General features: G+C 41.4%; 1 protein-coding gene across 1 annotated transcript in view; it reads left to right on the plus strand.

The window, feature by feature from the left end:
* The window catches only part of LOC122538858 (cell wall integrity and stress response component 1-like), a gene marked incomplete at its 5' end in the record, with an annotated part of 109,081 nt that extends 104,663 nt beyond the window's left edge, over positions 1 to 4,418 (plus strand). The window contains one exon of the mRNA XM_043673321.1: positions 4,258 to 4,418. Coding sequence (XP_043529256.1) covers positions 4,258 to 4,394 — 137 coding nt within the window. The remainder of the gene's footprint in view (positions 1 to 4,257) is intronic.
* Positions 4,419 to 14,186: the final 9,768 nt, after the last annotated feature.

Consider the following 14,186-nt stretch of genomic DNA (forward strand, 5'->3'; position numbering starts at 1 on the left):
AAGTATTATAACAACTACACAGTTATGTGCGATAAGTTGTAATACATTATTGTTGAGGATTAGTAAGAAGAAAAGTTTCTTATGATCTCTAAAAGAAAATTCTGGTAGGATTAATCACGTGGTACATCTTTTTTTTACAATAACAAAGATCAGAAACAAAATAATTAATGCAAATTAAAGCAAAAAGAAAAAAAGATCGCTAGTCTCGTGTAACATCTAGTCGTAAGAGCAACTTTGCATTTCAATAAATTATGTTTCCTTCATTTCCAGAACTATATTTCCATTTCTATAACATAACTATAACTATGTCATTTCTAAATAACAAACTGTGGAGTTCAATATACCACGAAATAATGAAAGATAAGATTTTACGGTGTATGTGAAAAACACAAAATTGTAACTGTAATATCTCCTTACTATCGGACTGTCCTTAATTATAAAAACGCCGTTCGTTTCTTATAATTATTAAAAAAAAAATATCTAGCCTAAAAAAAAAAAAAAAAAAAAGAATCGATCTCGATAGGGCTAGTCGCATTGTGCAACGCGACCAACGACCTCCGCTTACTGCCTCCAACCATTTCTGATACTCTCGACGGCGATATTTGTGCACGGTACACTCGTCGAATATCACGTACGTACGGTATGTACGAACGATAAAAAAAAAAGAGAGAGAGAGAAAGGAGTGCAGTTTCGCTGACTGCACGCTCGTCGTGGTAGAATTCGGCGAACGATTCCGAATGCACGGGCTGAAAACCGATCTCGAGAGAGGTCGAGGGTCGCTCGATCTGCGTCAAACTAGTTTAACGAGACTTTGATGCGACTCTCCCACTCGCCTGCTCGTCGCCGAGTTACGATTCATAAAATTCTTCGTGCTGTGCCTTTCCCCGGTACAACGGCTGAGGAAAGTAGTTGCCACAGGTCAAGGAGACGCGCAATAAAGGGTAGCCGGATTTTTTTTTTTTCTTCTGTTATCCGGTAGCCCTCGTAAGTTTCCTCTAACGAAGAAAATAAAGCGTATCCCCTTGGGATACGTTGCTTTATACGATTATTGAACGGGGCATTTTTGAACAACACCGTGACGATTTAGGAATAAATTCGATCACCGTTTGGTAAGAAAGTTTCACGAATCGTTGGCTCGTTGACACTCCATCGAGCGAGAGAAACAACGTCTGTTGCGACGAGACAAGTGACGATGTCTGATCTGTGAACTCTAAGTGTACAACAATCCAGAGATAGAGGATGTTTTATGGTTATCGCGCGAGATATTTTCACGACGTGATTTAAGAATAAATTGATCTCATCTTTGGTAAGAAAATGTCACGAATCGTTGGCTCGTTGAAGCTCTCTCTCGAGAGAGAAATGGTGTCTGTTGCGACGAGACAAGTGACGATGTGATCTCTGAACTCCAAGTGATTTCGAGCATACAACAATCTACAACGGGGAGTAGGTCTCCTCGGGATGTTTTATAGTTGTAAGATATCTTCGAATACCACACAAGGCAACTTGGAAATGAATTAATCATTTCTAGTAAAAAAAAAATATCACTTCATCGCTCCATTGCGAGCTTTTTCAAGCGAAAGAGGGTGACGACAAGTGATGGTTTTATAATCTCGTGTTCTGCTTAGGTGGAGGATTTATGATAATTTTTTTATGATCTTCCTGTGGTCCTCGAGTGACAATGACACGAGCTTCGAATAATTCAACGAAAAGAATACGGTCTGCCCGAGTTTTATGGTTATGGTGTTAAAAATAAATTGATCATCCTTAGGGAGAAAATTTCACGAGTCATTGCTCGTTGAAGTTCTTCGAGTGGAAAAGGTGGCGACTGTTGCGATGAGACAAGTGATGGTTTTATGATCTTGCGTTTTGCTTAGGTAAGGGTTTATGGTAATTTTTTACGACCTTTCCGTAGACCTCGGATGTCGATGATACGACCCGTGAGCTTCAAATGATTTCAGGTATACATAGCAAGACCTTGGATATTATCCTTGGCTTTTTAAATTGAATTTTGACTAGAAAAACATGGTGTCATATTGATTTTACTTGAAATAATTTTACTGAAACTAATATTTATCTTTAATATTTGCATAAAATTAATCATATTTTTACAAGTTATTTTTTTTCAAGATTTTGAACTAAAATATTGAGGAGAGTCTTCCATTTTATAGTACCTTAAGATACTATAATTAAATATTCACAAAAAGTCAAAAAAGGACAAAGATAATTTTCTTCAAAATAAAACTACGAGAATTCTATGATTTATTTTTTTTAAACACCATTCTTTCAAGCCAAGATAACTCGATTAGAACTCTAATTTATATATCTTTGGAACATTTTCTTTCTCACCTCAAATTCTAAATTTTAACTGATATCATTGAGCCATTGGGAACGATTACATTACCCAATTACTAATAATATCTATCACAAAGAAATACAATGAAATGAAATATCTCAAATTCATCTAATACAGATTATCACAGTCATTTGTACAAGCAAAGTGAGTAAAAGCGAGAATCGCTATGTGAATATTACATTACCATTATCTAATATAATACAAAACATTATTACGTTTAATAAGAACATTATCAAAGAATACGCCATCGTCGCGACGCTAAATATCACCTATTTAACAAATCTTCAACGCAACGATGTTGCTCGAGGATTGACATTCTAAAAAAAGAAGGTGCACTAAAATTATTTTTTTCAAGTCGAAGAAAATAATCAAATTACCGCCATCGTCTTCGTCGTCGTCGCATTTTTTCCTCCCCTGCGCGATGATTGTACGCGATGTGCCAAAGGCAGGGATTACAAGAGAATCGACGAGAATTCGCGAGGTGGTGGCGAGGCGTGTGCCGGGGTGAACGCGCGTGCATATCCGATGAGAGCAGCGGGGGTGGAGGGTGGGTGGCGCTTTCGCGAAATGGTAAAATACGAATGGAAAATTGGCTGGCGTTTCGGGAACGGAATTATCGGGACGGCGTGCACGTGCATCTGGCGGAAGAAGAGTCGATGGCGTGCACAGCGCACGTGTACCGGCAACGTTTTTGGAGAACGGGGGGCCGCGAGCCGCGCGTGCACGGCCGCGCCGCGTTTCTATCGATTGCGACAGAATTCACGCGGCGGACACCCCCGCGGAATCGTTTCGTCGGGGATTGTTGCCACCGCGCTTTATATTTACGAGCCACAGCTGTCCGATCGCGTCTACAATTTACTACGACGCGTCCCGCGCACCTGCGTTTTTAAATTATCCAACTCGCGCGCCCCCTCCATCCACCCTTCGTATTACTGCGTACGATGCGTCGCCACTCTCCGCGTACAGACAAGTATTCCGTCAGTTTCTTGACGGTCCGTGTCGATCGAACATTCGTGAAATGGAAGATCGATAGTTGATAGCCACAGCGAATGGCACGACGACGATGAAAAATTGTCGACGATTTCAGCTAATATAACGTCGAGCAAATGTTGGGATCAAAAAAGATCGTGTAACGATTCGCTTGGCTTCATTTCAAAGCGTAAAGCTTCCACTTTTTGTGGATCCGTTCTTCTCGAAGATGATTTTACATCTTCGAAAGCGGGTGGCGAAATGAAGGTGACTTTTTTCTCGAAAAGTGTGAGAATTCGAACGTGTAAAAACATTGAAAGATTTTTCTCGTGACTAAACTCAGTACTTCAGCTTTGAAGATTGAAATTTTCTTGAGCTCTCAAGATTCGCTGTGCAATTTTCTTTCTTTTCATCGCTTTATAGAACTTGCATCATTATATCGAAACTCTTAGATATTTTATAAAATACACTACGAAGTGATGATGATGTTGAAAATGTTTAGAAACAAATTTATACAAAACAAGAAAATCTGTCCTGCATAAAAAGATTCAGTGAATTATGTCACAGTTAAGAAGAATCAATTGAATAATATATTCGAAGGAGTGATCCAACGATCGTGATAATATCATTTAATAGTTTCAAATTAAATAAATTTTATTAAAGATGTAAGTTCGATATTAATAGAAATCTCGAGTCTTCTCAATTACAAGCACAGAAGTATACGATAAAAATACGATATAATAAAAATATCTGTATTTTAGGATTATTATGATTCCTTACGAAAAAAAGAAAAATAATCTGAAAGAATAATATTCAATTTTTGTTTCAGACAGAGTGAATCCTATTGTTAGTTTCACACGATGAATATTTTAAGAAAAATTAAAAGTATTTCTATGTAACGTTATTTATGTGTTCCGTTTGTTTTATGATTGCAGATGAAGTAGACGTGATCGGTTACACGAGCAATCAATCGGACACCGATGATCACAGCAGTGTGCAAAGCAGCAGCGACAGTGGTGTCGCAATGTCCACCTCCAGGCTGACTCTTTCCGAAATGATGGACAATCTTTAGGTATATATATATATATTTTTATTGATTTGGAATTTTTCAATTAATATCCTTAGCCAAAAATTCAGAATTTATTGGATAGAATTTTTTTTTGAGCCAATATTCCTTCATAATTTACACATTGTTTTCAATTTTAAAGTCAAAGAAATGAAATAGTTGTTATACAATATCGAACAAAAGTTTGAATATACTTTTACTGCATTTTGCATTTCATATTTAGTTTAATATTTTGTTATGTATTAATTCTTGCGTGTTTTTTTTTTTTTTTTTTTTTTACTGGCATGTTTTTGTTGCTAAATTTTCATAGAAGAACGGGAGGAAAATTGACTCGTGGAATATATAGCGAGCGGGCACTTTGCATTCACCGGAGGCATCGTAGCTTCCTCTCGTGGCCAGCGTGAAAAGCGCGTTCGATCGGCGATCGAGAGCAAAAGCAGCGGAAGTCTCGTAAAGTCGAGTTCGCGGCAGTAAAAGAATCGGTCGTAGCCCAGAGAGCGGACCGGAAACCGGCTGACGCCGGGAAAACACGCGAGTCTTAAATTTATTTACCCCGGCGGCCGTCGTGCCCTTTCGCGTCCATCCTTTTTTTCCACCCACGTACCACTGTGTGTGGAAATTCTGTTCGAAAACAGTCGATCGATGCTGTAAACCCAAACGATAGCCACGAGATTTTTCGGATTCTTTCTTCCGCGAAAGTTCGCAGAATTTTGCAAGCGAAAAAACCGAGAGGAATTTTTCTTCATCTTCCGCGTAAATTTATATTCTGTTACGAAACGGTATCCTCTTTCAACGATCAAGTCAATTTTTACTACTTTGCGAGTAATTTGCAACAATCACGAAAATTTACTTTCAACAAATTTTGTAGACCGCAAAGATCATACAACTCGGACATCTATCCTATACAGCGCGCTTATTTAACTTGAAACGTGAACTCCAACTTGTACAAACCACTTGTGCAGCGAATTCACGTGAACGATTATTACACGCTTTATTGACTAACTCGAAGGAATTTAAACTCGCCGTACACCGTCAACTCGCAGTTCCCATTCTTTTTCATATCGGAATTCAGAGAGGTGGGGGAGGCGGAGGTGACTTATTAGTCGGTATGCGGATCACGGATAACGAAGCAAACTCGAAAGAAGAAAAATTCCTCCCGTTCAAACGAATATTCCGCGCGTTTTCTCTTCTTTCGTCACGCTGCTCCTTTAATAAAGCGCCGCCGTACGCCTGGTTGCGTAACGCGTTTGAAACGCGGAGTCGCGTTTCTCAACGATCTCGCGCGCGTCCTCCATCCTCTGCCGCCGCCGGGGGAACGTCTGAAATGCATTGCGGTGAAACGCATCAGCAGAGTGCGTCGACTCGCGCCCGGAATACGCAATATACATATGGCGAGATCTATACGGTGAGAGAGATGCGGCTCACGCCGGGGCAAATTCGCGTCGCGGTTCAACCGCGTTCACTCGTAATCGTCGCCCGAACTCTCGCTCTATTTCTTCTCTAACTTTCAGAATACCAGCTACCGAGTCGTCGTGGCAGCCGGCAGCAGCCACGAGCTCTTCGCTAAGCCGTGGAAATCGTGCAAAACGACGCCCACCCGTGAGACGTTCCGCGTCGAGATTCGTCGAAGATGATCGCGATACGCCGACAGCCTCGCCGGATTCACGGATCTCCACGCGCTCTCTCCAAGGTAACAGCATTTTCATCGGATACATTTTGCGCGGCCACGCGCGCCGCCCGTCGAGTATCGGCTCACGGGAACTCCGAGGCGCGTGTATTACGCCAGGGAGCCTGCACGGCGAAATGGCCGATAAATGTTTTCTTAGCGGTTCGCAGTTTTGCGCGAATGCAGCAGGCTTTGTGCACCAATGGCGGCTCGGAGTTATTGTCTCGCTGGATGCTTGTTTCTTGTAAAGTGTAACGTTGCCACTCTGCGCGTCTCTTTCGGAAACATGTGGAAACGTGCTTCACGTCTGAAACGGTTCTTACGGTCCATCAACCGTTACGACGTTCGCGAACGTATTCGCGTTCGAGGAACGTTTCTCGAAAGCTTCTGTAGCTTTCTCTGTGGCGTTTCGTAATCGAAACGGGAGGGAACGCAAAAGTGGCAAATTTTAATGAAATATTCGCGCGATCGTACAAACTTGGAAATTCGTAAGTGGATGTTCGCGTTCGATGTTTGTCCATGGCTATCATTGATGAATTCTATACCTTTGATTTGATCGAAATACATGGAAAGAACCTGCCGCAAAATTGACCATGACCTTCAATTTTCAAAGGTCAAAAAATTTTTTTTTTTGCATTGTATTCTACTCAGCACGAATGGTAAAACTTTTCCAAAGAACCATAGGTCGCAACCTAATAGTTCTCTTGGAAAATGGCAAAATAGTCTATCTTACGTCATTTTCGTATTAGGTCTCACTAACATTTGATTTATCAGAGTTGTACCGTCAACGTGAGTCTAAATAATCAAACGATAAAACTAACTGTTAACATTATTCCAAACATAAACGTTACGCAACAAATATACCACCCTGTACATTTGTGTACAACGAAAACGAAATAAAAGACACGGATGAAAATCTCTTAATGTTGAAGGGGTGAAAATTACCCTCAAAATTGAGGATGCGGAAGATATTTTGTCAAATATCTCGGAAATTATTAGAAATATAATTTCAATGCAACAGTTTCGAAGATACAGTTTCAATCCTCTTCAACATCGACGATTGCCGATAAAAAAAAAAAAAAAAAAAAATACAGGTCAAATATCTTCTTGCAAACTACCAATTTATCCCAAATTTCATCAAAATCGATGGTTCACGCTGTGTTCCCTTCATCGAGTTCTGAGACCTGATCTAGTAAACATTAAAGAGAACAAGAGTTCAAACGGAAATGCAGACTAGACCATGATTGAGAGTGCAAGAATGCTTTATATTCTCGCGCCAACAGCTGGAGCACGATTTGCTACGACTCAACGGTAGTGTAACGCTCGATCCTTCAGCTTCAAGTCAATTCCCGCCGCGTTTCACTCAACGAAACGGAGATCCCTCCCGGCGGAAGAAACACTTTGACGATGTTCATTAAATTACAATCGCCCTGGGGTTCCTCAATGAAAGCCCCGGTGGAAACGGTGTCGCGCCGCGGCCGAGGTACTTTGCACCGTCTGTAAATAAGAGAAACTGCAGACCGACGCGCTTTCTCCCCTTTACCGTGGCGCATATTATCGCCACGTTCTGCGTTTTCCTCGACAATGTCGAGCGTATCCGATCTTTCGCGATGGCGAGCGGTGGTTAATCGGCCGGGGCGATGCTTCGATCGGCTCGATCGGCTTTTTACCTCGGCCCCCCGAGGCTGTATCGCGATTCAGTTTCTCCTCCCCCCTCCCCTCGCCGTTCGACTCTCCGGGGAAATTTAAAAAATCCCAATCCCAAAGGCGAAGAAAACGTACGAGGAGCTATTCGTCTTGCTACGGCTGTACATTTCCGCTGGAAACGTATCGCGTGTCGTTGCGTTTCTCGCTCGTGGCGTGGTAATTTCATACGCGATTCCGTAGCGTTCGATACAGTCTTTTGTGGATTATATATCATTTATATATAAAGACTGTTTGTGGGAAGCGTACGTAGCAACTGAATTTTTCTGTTGAAATTATTGCATCCTGATCGTTCAATTCGTCGCGAAGCAGTCGTTTTTAAGCAAAGTGGAGACGATTTTGTACGAAAGGAGGAAATCATTACGCGAGACTCATAGTCCATAAATGTCAGCTTATTATCGGGATACGTTCACGTGGGATACCGCAGGAAACGCGCGTCGATCTAGTTTTATCCGTCTCACCGGTCGACGATCTCGTTAAGTTCGTTTATCGTCCGGCTATATTCTTGAGAGATTTCTACGGCATACTTCGCTGAGAGACTGGCACTTTGCTGGTTTCATTTATGACCGCTCTTCAGAAATGGTTTCGATTTTATCGCTTATCAACGATTCGCTGTCGGAATGATTTTACGAACTGGCCACTTTGTACAATCGTCGTTCGAAATTTGTAGGAAATTTCGTAATGTCGTTTTTTTTTTTTCCAACTTTAATAAACATTGCCATCCAGTGACAATGATGTAAATAAAATAAAATTTTGTGCAGTATCAAGAAACGACGTTGCCCCTGTTACATAAATCTCGCATTTGAGATGAGAACAAAAAAATTTTTCACCAAAGCTCCTATTTCTCAGAAACATATAAATTTCCATAAAAATCCGCAGTCTGCCAATCGTTATCGAATCTACAATTAACTTTCGTTTTCGGGAAAAGCGTAGAGGAAAAGAGTGAGTCGCATAGCCCAGTAAGAGGACGCGCAGCCGTAGGATCCATCTCCATATGTTCTCCGTTGCGTTTATTTCGAGGTTCTCGTAAAGACATCAAAGCTACTTTCATCCTTGTCGGTGAAATAAAGACTGCGGAAGTCCATAAAAGTCGAACGGGGACGGGGAATGTTAAGGGGCGAGCGATCGATGTGCGCGCTGCCGCGATCGCGTGTACACTCGCCCCGGAGATTTTCAATAACGTTTACAACGCGATCGCACGTGAAGCACGTGTAATGGGTCGTTTAACGACGACCGAAGCGTTCGTTCGGTTTAAACGGGACGCTTTTTTCGTTGGATTTCACTTTTTTCCCCGGTAGAACCTACTGTTTTCACGGAGGTGAACGTCTGAAATATTAAATTTGGAACCGAAGTCTGCTACATAGATTTTGCTGCGATATTAATTTTGATATTGCGTGTCGTTTTTGTTTGCCGCGCAATCACGAAAGTCTACACCTCTGGGCCTGTCAAACGTTCAAGAGAGGAATTTCGAACACTACGAGTCGCGATTAATTTCTAAATATTTGACAGACTTTAAAATTTAATTTAAAAAAAAAAAAAAAGAAATAAAATAAAATGGGGAGACCAGGAAAGAAATTTTGCTACATTAAGATCTGAAAGAAGTTTGTGTAATATTATTAAGTATGGTATTCAGTCTCGTTATACTATGCGCGTTATATACGATATTTCAAGCGTATTCAACGAGCTTCAGTTACGAGGCAATTAATTTCCGGGAAGAAAGATTCCTCGGAATTCTAATTAACTCGAATATTTTTTTTTCTTTTTCTTCTCTTCTTATTCCTGACTTTCAGTTCTCGTGGTTTCGTTTTGCCAACGATATTTCACACGCTCGATTCGCTCTCGCGGTAACGGTTGGCGGAGGAACTAGCTGTTTCTTGCGATCGTTGTTAATTCAAACCAACTAGACCATTTCTCGGTGCACGCAGAAACAGAGAACGGCAACGGTATTTCAGCGAGAAGTACGGGCCAACTAGCAACTATGGAGTCGAAAATGCAGCGAAAAGATGCAGCGATGCGTATGCATAGAGACGTCCATTCGTGTAAACCATTTCGTGCAACCGCTCGTAAAGCGGTGTGGAACGCAAACATCCGGTTCGCGAACAACGCCCTCGTAAACCTTAAAAAACGCGATGCGACCTTCCTTCTCGACTCTGGGATCAATGGGTGTCATCGACGAACAACGATCATCGTAAAAGAATCATCTTCTCTCGCGCGGTGAAAGATTCGGCGGAATCTTTCGAGTTTCCAGATTTTTACGCGGTTTGTTGTTAGGCGGTCAATGACGGTGATAAAAGTTTCGATGGACAAAATTGTTGTAGAATAATTAACCTTATTAATTGCAATTTCATTAGGATATATATATATATATATATATATATTTATTTATTTATTTATTTATTTATTTATTTATTTATTTATTTATTATGAGGAATTAAATGACCACTGCAGAGAAGCATAAAAGACTTACAAATATTCAAATATTCAAGAAAATTTAAATTAACTTGGGAACACTTATAAAAAATAAGATTCTTTTTAATATATTGTTTGAACAAAAGATTCCTTTGCAAAATGGTATACACCATTGAATTCGTCGTTAAAAAATAATAATTTCAACAATTCACTGTATCCTCAATAACAACAAAAACTGTATCTTAAACAATTTCCGAGATATTTAACAAAATATGTTTCGCATCTTCAACATTCAGTTTCCACCCCTTCAACATCGATTGCCAATAAGAAAAAATACGGGTCAAATATTCTTTTGAAAACTGCATCCCTTGTTAGAAGATATTACAAGTTTTAGACGTTTCGTTCTATTGAATAAAATATACAACGAAATGTTCTTCTCTTTCCGAAAATCATCACTCGCGTATATTATCTTGACCAAAACTTGATTTCGAAAGTATTGAAGAACATTGAATTCTCAATTGACGTGGCTAATTCTAGCTTTCCATGTATTTCGAACAAGTGACATTTTACACCTTAAAGATTTCAATATTTTTGAATATATTCTTTCGTTCGATTGAGTGTTTCGTTTTGCTATCCACGGGTAGTATATTGTTCGATTGAATTAATTGAGGAACAACTGAGAAACTCTATTCCGTCGTTAAAATTAGAATTCTCTGCCACGCGGTGGCTGGATTTTTCAAGAGGTCGAACCCGGAGGATGCCAGTGAAAATGGAACGAAACGTAGTATGTAGTACGGTATAATGGAGAACGCGGGGCGGCCAATGGTGCGCGAACTGATGCGTCGAAGATAAACATACATATAAAATTGACCGTAATAAACGTAGAAACGTTTTATCAGGTTTCGCGGCGCGGCGAATTGAATTGTAAACCGAAACGAATCCGCGCGCACGCTCTGATCTCATTCTCTCTCTCTCTCTCTCTTGTTTTCGTTCTACCTTTCCTCGTTCCACTCTCGCGCGCGCGTGTTTGTCGATTCCTGTGACGTCGCGACCGCGCCGCGAGCGGATATTGCAGCGAAATAAACTGAAACAAATAAATTTTCGCCGTTTATGTAAATAAACCGGAGAAGCCGCCCCGGTCAGCTGCGAATTACGAGGCCAATCATAAATTCGTTGACACGCCGCGGCACGGTGAGTGAATATCGACCGCGCTGACGAAGTTACAACGCGTTAACGGCGCGCGCGGATTATTTTATAATGGGAGAAGAACGAGATGAAATTGGATTTAGAAGCGATCCGATCCGTATCGCTTCGTTATCGTTTCACCGATATCATCGCGCGTTACGCAGTCTCTATTCACCGCCCGGATGATCTTTCCTTCTTTGGAAACGGTTTCGCGTTTCAACTACCAGGTAGCACATATTTTCCAATTTTTCAGAAAAATTTCCGACCGATTTTGAAAATATTCTGGTACATGGAGCAAAAACGTGTCTCACACGTGTTTTGAAAAATTTAGTTTGCTTTTACTAAATTGAACAATCTGCGCGCAATTTTCAAATTGCACGCGTGTTTTATGATGCGACTCCAACTTGCGTAAAGTGCTACTTAATCTTTCTAGTTATAAAATAAACATAGAACTTGTGCACGGGAGTGTACGGTCAATGAATTGTTCCTTCGATATCGCTCGAATAATCGCGAGTAGCACTGTAAACAGTCATGGTATGAAAAAGAATAGAAAACCAAGGTGCAGTTAAACATACGTTATTGATTGCATCGTAGGAGTTTTAAACGATAATCGCAGGTGGCGCGCTGTAAGCAAACACGGTGAAAAGGAAGGAAAAAGAACCAAGGCGCGATTAAACGTACGTTATTCGTTACGAATCGTGGGAGTTTCAAACAAAAATTATTTGTTTTAACGTTGGACGAATGATTAAGTGTAAACAACGGTATCGGATCAGAACGAACATTTTCATTACGAAACCGCGTTGTATGATAAGCGCCTGCTAAAAGCAGAGGCTCGCGGCATAGATGGAGAATTTGAACGATTTAGTTCTCACAGTATCCCTCGCGTAAACTTTCGTCTCGTTAAGCACGAACGACGAATAAATCCGGCCGATGCCGATGTAAGAAGAGAAGATCGCCAATTAACGAGCGAGCTGTTATTACGAAAACGCCGTGTACCTCGTCTGGGTTACGCGCGCTAGTCTGAATTAGTGGACGATATTAGCGGAGGTGACACTTATGCCGAGCATGTGGCCTACTAATAAACATAATCGCGCGTGTACTTGAGTGCGTGCCGTGCCTCTGGCACTCGAAATGGGCGATTCAATTGCCGGGCGAACGTGTAAGTGAATGGTACAGCGATACGTTAATTGTAAGGTTGCAGGGAGGGGGCTGCTGAACGTTGCAACGTCGTTACAATCTCGATGACGTTACGCTGTTTAGGGTGTTTCGGGAGAATAATCGCGGCACCGTGCTGTTGTTTCTCGCAAAGCGGATATTCCGTGATCTGATCCGTCGGATTTACATTTGTAATCCTTTCGAGATGGATTTTCATTTACTTTTGTTTTACCGTTGTTTTGTGAAAACAATGATGCAGCTTCGTACTAAATATGACTCGGTTCGCTGGATTCTGCAAATTTTTAACGCGCGGTTTCGTAGTTTTGTACCACCGATAACGAGGTTACACGCTCGTTCGCGTTGCGTCATTAGAAATCGAAACTTGGGAAATATCCGGATACAGACGAGCGGCGCGATTTCAATGCAATTTCGCGCCGGTGACGTTGAACAATTCAGCAACTTTGGATCAGCAATGCGGATGAGTAATGCGCGTGTCATTGTGATTTCACTGCACGGGAGTCACGCTGCGCGATTTCTAATGACGTAATGCAGCGTGCGATTCCACTTTTACAAATGTAAATATTCCTCTGTAAAACACGCCAAATGGCACAGCCAAATGGTCAGCGACGTGGCAACGTAACAGTCGGGTAAATTCGTCGACACTTTCGATGATCAGTCAATCACTAGAGAAAGGGAAACCACGGGTACGTTAGCACCATTTCTAATCCAATCTCGCCATCTAACATGACGATTCTAATCTAATTCGCCAACGTGCGAGTTGGCTGCAACTCGTTCATTTGTACTTCGTTCCCGACATTGCCAGCTAATAATTGCCATGAATTTCACGAGTAAATTTGCAAGAAATTAAAATTTACTTTAAACGAACGAACGAACGAACGCGTACTTCATCGATGAATGCACGTGCAAACGATCGAATATCTGCCGACATCGCGAGAAATTGAGCAGCGGCAGCGGCAGACGTCTCCTCGCGAGATGAACGAAGAAAACCGAGGAGGATCCCGTACTCGTCGCTGGACCATCGGTGAAATGTTAATGGGCGAATGGGCGCGACACGCGAAACAAATCAAATTTTATAACGGAGACGATATTTCGCGGCAGTCACGGTAGATTAAACGCACGTGGTGGAGGGCGAATAAGCTGGACGCGATCGGGCGCCCGTGAAATTGAACTATGCCGCGATAAAATTCGACGCCAGTTTGGCCGCGATTAAAATCGATTGATGTTTGATCGATGACATGCTCGGGACCGGAGGCCCGGCCTGTGTCAACCGCCGCTAGTTATGAAACGGCGACTCTGTTTTATTGGAAAAAGTGCGCTCCGCCCCGTCAGGATCGGATAATCGAATGCTAGAAACGAGACGGCGCGCATTGTCCAGATCGGAAAGACGAATGACTCTTTCATCGTTGAAAAAAAAAAGAAAAAAATGATTTTATTTTTATCGTTTATGCGACACAATCTGTTACACAACTTGGACTGAAATATTCTCGATCAAACAAATTTCTCACAAAGGCGAAGAAGATGTGTAAAGACTCGTTTGTTCGAATGAAAATACTTGTTTCTAGCGAAACGATTTATACATTTTTATTGTCAACTCGTGGTTCGTAGACAAATTATTCCGTCGACGAACCAAGTGAAATTTTACCCCTTTTTTCCTTCCC

Source organism: Frieseomelitta varia, unplaced genomic scaffold, assembly GCF_011392965.1.
Source record: "Frieseomelitta varia isolate USP_RPSP 00005682 unplaced genomic scaffold, Fvar_1.2 scaffold_182, whole genome shotgun sequence".
Lineage (NCBI taxonomy): Eukaryota > Metazoa > Arthropoda > Insecta > Hymenoptera > Apidae > Frieseomelitta > Frieseomelitta varia.